This window comes from Argentina silus (assembly GCF_951799395.1).
Source record: "Argentina silus genome assembly, chromosome: 5".
NCBI lineage: Eukaryota > Metazoa > Chordata > Actinopteri > Argentiniformes > Argentinidae > Argentina > Argentina silus.
Window position 1 is genome coordinate 3,468,099 of NC_139659.1, and position 7,148 is coordinate 3,475,246.

Sequence of the window (7,148 nt, forward strand, 5' to 3'; positions counted from 1 at the left end):
TGGAAATGCTCTCTTACTGTTAATAGCATGGGAGAGAAAATCAATTGTGTGTCTAATCAATACAAATGATTAGGACTTTGCATGAAAAGGATTTTCCAGATTTACAGCGTCCCATAGACTGGCGGTGCAAATGTTGCAATATAACTTCATCAAACTACGAAGACTGTAAAGTTCATCATAGCATCATACTTTCACATCTTTGGTATCTTGGAAGGACTGAAGACTGAAAATGTCATCTTGGGATCTTGTTGTTGCTCTAACATCTTTGCTGTAAGCGCCTGTCGCACTGATAATGACGTATCGAGTAATGTAGGAGGAGGAAGACAGCTCACCACATGTCCTGTGCATCCTTACCATCTTTACTGATCGTAATTTTAATCGTTTCACAAAGTATATCTTGTCAAATTCACTTGGGTAAGTGTGGATGTGTTTTTATTGCTTATGGTTTAAATAATGATTTTTTTTTCCGATGCATGTTTGTTGTTTTGCCAGTGTCGTCTTCCTCTGGTCGAAACGTCAACAAACAAATGGGGGAGGGAACTACACAAAGAAGGAAGCTTCTTCTCATTATGTAAATTCAGATGTATACTGCATACCCCGTGTGTTTGTGTGGGTTTTGTTTTGTAGTGTTCTGTAAATATGATTACGCAAATTGTGTTAATTTGTAATATCTGCGTGTATCGGTGACTCACCGTCTCCCACCGCTTCAATTGAATTGAACTGATCGTATGCCCGCCATATGGCATGTTATACGTGACTGTGTTTAGACCCTAAAGAGTCTTGACAGCACTTGATTGTGACTATAAACACTTTTTGTGAAGGAGTCGAGACTTTAAATCTCTCTAGGTTTGTTTGAGGATTTTAATGATTTAACATTTAGTTTGTATATGGTGCTTGTGTTTAAAATATGTCGCTGCCAGACATGTCTGACCTCCGATGGCTAACTGTTGTTTCTTCTTGTTACAGGAGAGCCAGCAACACCGCCCTCGGATCTTGTGTCCCACCCAGCTGTTCACCATGGCAACTTCATCCCCAAGGTTCACATGGTGTGACTGTCGTAAACATAAGATTCCTGTCAAAGACACCCATGAGCTTTGTCTCCACTGTCTGGGTATACAGCATGCCAAGGAGGCCGTGCTGGAGTATGGAAAGTGCCCTCACTGCGCCAAGATGGACTGGAGCACCTGTATCAACCGCCTAACTAAGGTCCAGGAAGTGATGCATCGAGAGAGCCAGCAAAGGAAGCACGAAGCGGCCCAGTCTGAAGTTCAGCCCAAGCCTGAGACCACCTCAGCCCCCATCAAAGAACCCAAACCGGAGTCGGACCCTCACCCTATCCCCATCATGATGCCCCCCTCTCAGCTCCTCACACCCACTCCTGCCCATTCCTCCACCATGCCCGTGATCCTCACCATCCTCTCCCCGCCCCCAGCCCAGACAGTAGCCAATCCCAGCAACACAAAGGGGACTTTCCTATCCCAGCTGGCCATTCAGCAGTCAGCGGACTCCACCCCATCCATGAGCCACTCCGGTTCCTCTCACATGCTGACCTCCAGCTCCCGCAAAAGACGCCATTTTCCATCCACGTGCCGCTCACGCTGCTCTAAGCGGTCCAAGCGGAGCCGTGGCGGTGGACGCCGGCGCAGGCGCTCCCCCTCGTCCTCGTCCTCCTCCCCTTACTGGTCTTCTGATGACGACTCCTCCTGCGCCTCCGGCACGGGGAGGAGGCCCCAGAGGGAGTCATGGCGGCGGGGAAGGTCAGAGACGAGGCACGAGGAGCTGGTGGAGATGGTTCAGCAGAGAATGGAGGCTCAGCAGCAGGCCGTCCAGCACCAGTGGGCCGTTCTGGAGAAGCGCATCGAGGCTCTGGAGAGGAGAGGTGTTGCAGAGGCGGTTGTATCTTATCCCATCCCCATTCCTGCCCAAACTGTATGTCTTAATGCCTCTGTCCCTCAGGCATCCACTTCCTCTCAGGAGGCGGAGCCGGAAGACGTGTCTGGCTCAGTGGGTGAGCAGCTGGTGACTGAATCCATCTCCCATACCAATGTGAAGCAAGAAGAAGAGCCTTCCTCCATCTCTTCAGCCTCCAGGCCTCTCAGCAATGGAGAGGGGGAAGGGGACAGGGAGGATGTTTCCCCGTCAGATGAGGGCCTACTGGACACTAAGGAGCTCCAGAGCCTCATAGCCCGAGCTGCGGAGTACCTCGGCATAGATTTCCCCAGCACACCAGGCAGCCCTGGCCCACCACATCCCACCATGGTACCTGAGTTTGAAGACCTGGTCCAGAGCAGTTGGCCCAACCCGGCCAGCTCCAAGCCCTACAGGGAGCTGTTCTCCAATATGTACAAGCTCCATGACTGCCAGTCCCCGGCCTACGACCAGATGCCCCAGGTCAACTGCTTCATGTCGGCCATCTTCCAGGCAGTGAAGCCCACGGAGAACAAGGAGGCGTCTGCCCTGGCAGAGCGATGGCGTTTCACGGAGACCCTGGTGGAGAGGATGTACCAAACTGCCGGTATGCTCGCCAAGACGGCCAACTACCTGCGCTACCTGTCGGACTACCAGAGAAGGCTATTGGTGGAGATCACGGAGGACGGCCCCGCCCATCGCTTTGTGGCTGTCCTGAACGAGCTGAAGCTCATTGGTCAGTTTACCCTCCAGCTGTCCTCGCACCAGGCGGAACTCTCTGGAAGGGTGATGGCGGCCTCTGTGGCGGTCCGACGGCAGGTCTGGATGGTCAAGACCAACTACACAGACTCCCTGAAAGCCACTGTGGCTGACCTTCCGTTTGTGGTGACTCATACTTATGGGGTCAGCTCAGGACCCAGCTCGACTGGAACAGTGCACAAAGTCAAACAGGAGCCGTCATAGTGACAAGATGTTTCTGTGACGCTGACTTAAAAGGGAGAGAAAAATCGATCGTGTGTGAAATGACCTGTGCCAAATTTGGTTGAGGCCGCGAAATGTTTGACTTTAAAAAGTAGGCCTTATTGATTTTGATTTTGTTTAATTTATAGACAGGCAGCTAGTGAAAGATGATCTGTCTACATAGTTTATTTGCACTCTAGTTCAACAAACCTTTGAATGAAGTGTTGTTTTCTCTTCAAGTTATTTTGCTACTGTTTTTTGTATAACTGACATGTAAGTAACTGATATGTATTTAGACTACATCACTTTGAAACCATAAGTTGGAAATGTTTTTTTTTAGTTGTTTTTTTTAAGTATTGTTCAATGTTACTCTTGATTTCATTACATGTTTCTATCCACTACCTCACTGCCATCTCTTCTGCAGACCTTCTCTTATTGCATAGACAGTATAATAAAAGTGCACTGATTATATCTGGGTTTGTTTTTGTTGTGATAGAATGAAGGCTTATATTTCCTTATCAAGCAACATGATTGTACAGAGAACATGCATGGTCCACTCTAGAACCAGAATTCTTTTTTTATTTGATCCAAGTATATTTGCACATACAGGAAATTGACTTGGTGCTAGGGTAACTTTAGGTCAATTGAGCCGCATTACTTTAAATTATCTGCATGAGAATGCATTTTCTTTTCTTTATCTTTTTTTTATGGTAGAATATATGATTGATACATTTGGTTATGTGATGTGGCATGCTAGAAGACTGTTTACATTGTGTTGTTTTCTGTCATGCTACTTAAACGCTTGACTCACTGCAGTCTACACTAGATCATATTATATAATACCTAGGAATGTTCTCTGTAATTGTTTGCTGTTTTGTTTACATGGGCAAAACAGTAAACAAGGTGTGAACGACAGCCCCTGGATCAGTATACGTGGCAAACAGCGGTCGCGACGGACCAACTAGGGGGGCTGTCAGCGCTGCGCGAAGCATTGTGGGGCGGAGGCGGCCTTCTCCATTGAAACTGTCAAGAACTGTTCCAAGTAAATAACGGTGGAGGAACAGTTTTAAGATAGAGAAAAGTCACTTGACATCTTTAACGTATAGAATAAGCCTCAATATCGTAAGACATGGGGCAGGAGGATCTCATGAATACAGCCGAAGATTTTGCGGACCAGGTAACTTTCGTTTTGTCAGGGTTGTGATTTGCCGATAACTAGCTAGCAGGGAATGCGGTAGCACTGCTCGCACCTTCACGACCAGTCAAGCTAGCTAGCTACCTAGCCAGCCAGCTAGCTCGCAAAGATGTGAAATAACCAGTGTGGCTGCGGTTGCTTAAAGCTGCACAAAATGGCTATGCCCTGGAAAGATCAACATTTTGTCCTCCCCCCACTTGTAGCTAGCAAGCAGATTCAACAATGTCCAATTAGCTAACTTGACTAGCTAACGCCTCAATCACCCAACGTTGGTAGCCAACTGACATCATGCAGAGCTGCCAGGTCACATTCGTTGAAAATCACTAGTTAGTACAGTTAGATAGCAATCGTTTGGTGAACGTGCTTTGACAACGACACAAAACTCCCTGATGGGTTATCTGGTGGCCTGCCAATTTGACAATCAGGGCAGAGGGCAGCATCTGATCTCATTCTCACTATTGAACGCCTGCAATCTGTGTGCCGTTATTGAATACGTGATTTATCAAATGCTCTTCTTCTGTGCAGACAAGTCATTTGTGAAATTCCTATGCGATGAGTCCTGATCGCACTGTGAAATGGTAGTGTGATTGCTCAATAGTATTGAGGGCTTATGCATCGCTAAATAACAGGCGATGGCTTTTTGCAGTGCCCCTGTTGTGCTCTCCTTACACATGTGGTTCTAATGAACTCAACTGCTCCATCTCTTCTAATGCATACTGCTGTACTGCAGTCTGTAGGTCCACAGTATGTAGGCTTAAGAGTCCCATTCTTGAGTCTTTATACAAAGGTAGGGGTGTGTGTGTGTGTGTGTGTGTGTGAGCATGAATGAATGAATGAATGAGAAAGAGATCTGTAGGGAGGGAGAAACGTTGAGCCTATGTTTCAGCGTGCCCGGTAGTGTAGGCTACTGTAGCATTAGATGCCTGCACTGCGGATGAAACTGAATTCCAATCCCCTTGGAATTCTCAGGTCTATAAGGGGAGCCACGTTGAGAACCCCGTAGTTCAGGTTACAGAGCTGCTGCCCTGTCTGACTACGAGACAGGAAGTTATATTCATGACAACTATAGTGCTATATTTCAGTCGACAGGAACTTACTATGCCTATATTTCAAGACAGGTGTACTTTGATAGTATTTTTGTGTTAGTATTGGTAGATAGCTTGTTTTCTTGTACATTATTGTTACCTGGTTTTCTCTGCCTTTAGGAGAGAGAAGTTCAGTGAGATTTAACAATATACTTGAACAAGGGAGGACTGGATATTCCTCACTGTACACTGTGTTGTAGTAATATAGGCTATAGTCAGTATTGCCCCATTTCCAGGTTATCACAATACCCTCAGGTCTATTCTGATTGGCTGCCTGGCCTTCCCATTCAGGACTCCCATGTGGGAGTTGTTGAAGTGTGATTGGCTGCTCTTGCCGAGTGCTGATGTGGACTCTTGGGTGGGAGGGGCAGCAGGTAGGCCGTCCCTCTCTAGGCTCTGGGTCACAGATGGGGGGGGGAGTTTTGATGTAAATCTAGAGCAGTGTAGGCCGACGTTATGAAACACGGTACCTTGATCATAGCAGGAGTTTATTTCATTCGTAGTGGTACAAAGGGCAGATGCGGGCAGGAGAACATATTCCTGTTATGAATTTGGATATTTAATACTTTGTTTAAAAACTCTTTTTTTTTTAATGTTTTACTTTATACTATTGTTATTGGAGAAGGTCTGCAGATGTGTGTGTGGCATATAGCCTGTTATAAATAAATAAAACAATAAATGATGTAGGCTGTGAGGCTAAGTGGCAATGAGGCTAGAGGCTGTGAAATGGGTATGGGGCATGTACACTATCAATTAGAATAATTTTAAATAAATATAAACTGTCAGTGCAGTGTGAGTGTGTGTGTGTGTGTGTGTGAGTGAGTGACAGGGTGGGGTGGTGGGGGAGTGGAAGTCCCGGAGTCAGTGAGAGGCAGGGAACTTGTTTGTGAGCCCCATTCCCATGGGGAAGAAACTGAAACTGTTTTCTTCATCCAGCATCGGAAATAATCAAGTCATTTCAATGAGTAACCTAATCTCTATTGAAATAGTGAAAAGGGTTATTTACTTTATTTATATATCCCAATAATAATAATTTATGACATACAAGAATAATCTCAAAGTGCACATTATCTCTCTCTCTCTCTCTTCCCCGTCCCTGTGTCCTATAATGTCCTATATATCCTTCCATGTCCCCCTCTCTCTCTCCCCCATCCCTGTCGTATAATTAATGTCCTCTGCATCCTTACGTGTCCCCCCCCTCTCTCTCCCCCATCCCTGTCGTATAATTAATGTCCTCTACATCCTTACGTCCCCCCCCCCCTCTCTCTCCCCCATCCCTGTCGTATAATTAATGTCCTCTACATCCTTACGTCCCCCGTCCCCCCCCCCTCTCCCCTCCCAGTTCCTGCGTGTGACGAAGCAGTATCTGCCTCACCTGGCACGCCTGTGTCTAATCAGCACCTTCCTGGAGGATGGCATCAGGATGTGGTTCCAGTGGAACGAGCAGAGGGACTACATAGAGGCCACCTGGAGCTGCGGCTACTTCCTGGCTACCTGCTTCGTGCTGCTCAACCTTGTCGGACAGCTGGGTGAGAATATTGATCATATTTATTTATTGATCTATTGATTTATCTATATATACAGTACCAGCCAAAAGCTTGGACACACCTTGCCAAGAGTGTGCAAAGCTGTCATCAAAGCAGAAGGTGGCTACTTTGAAGAATCTAAAATAAAAAACATATTCTGGTTTGTTTAACACTTTTTTGTTTACTACATAATTCCATATGTGTTCCTTCATAGTTTTGATGTCTTCAATATTAATCTACAATGTAGAAAATAATAAAAAATAAAGAAAAACCATTGAATGAGAAGGTGTGTCCAAACTTTTGACTGGTACTGTATATTCCACCGTATTGATACACTTATATTGACTGACTTATTATTATTTGTTTAGTTTATTTTTTTTTCACACATTTTAATCACACACATTGCACTCACACAATCATAGCATTGCTATGACCTTTGGTTTTGATGCCTATTACATTTTTTAAATGTTACAA

General features: G+C 45.8%; 2 protein-coding genes across 2 annotated transcripts in view; both read left to right on the forward strand.

Annotated features, from left to right (window-relative positions):
- Positions 1-746: 746 nt before the first annotated feature.
- LOC310804821 (uncharacterized protein) lies at positions 747-3,288 on the forward strand. The gene is made up of 2 exons (XM_083670173.1): positions 747-846; positions 967-3,288. Exon 2 carries the CDS (start codon positions 1,018-1,020, stop codon positions 2,869-2,871), a length of 1,854 nt encoding a protein of 617 aa, XP_083526299.1. The 5' UTR covers positions 747-846; positions 967-1,017; the 3' UTR covers positions 2,872-3,288.
- Positions 3,289-3,906: 618 nt separating this feature from the next.
- surf4 (surfeit 4) overlaps positions 3,907-7,148 on the forward strand; it is a 6,448-nt gene continuing 3,206 nt past the window's right edge. Inside the window, exons 1-2 of the mRNA XM_083670174.1 lie at positions 3,907-4,045; positions 6,491-6,677. Coding sequence (XP_083526300.1) covers positions 3,998-4,045; positions 6,491-6,677 — 235 coding nt within the window. The 5' untranslated portion in view covers positions 3,907-3,997. The remainder of the gene's footprint in view (positions 4,046-6,490; positions 6,678-7,148) is intronic.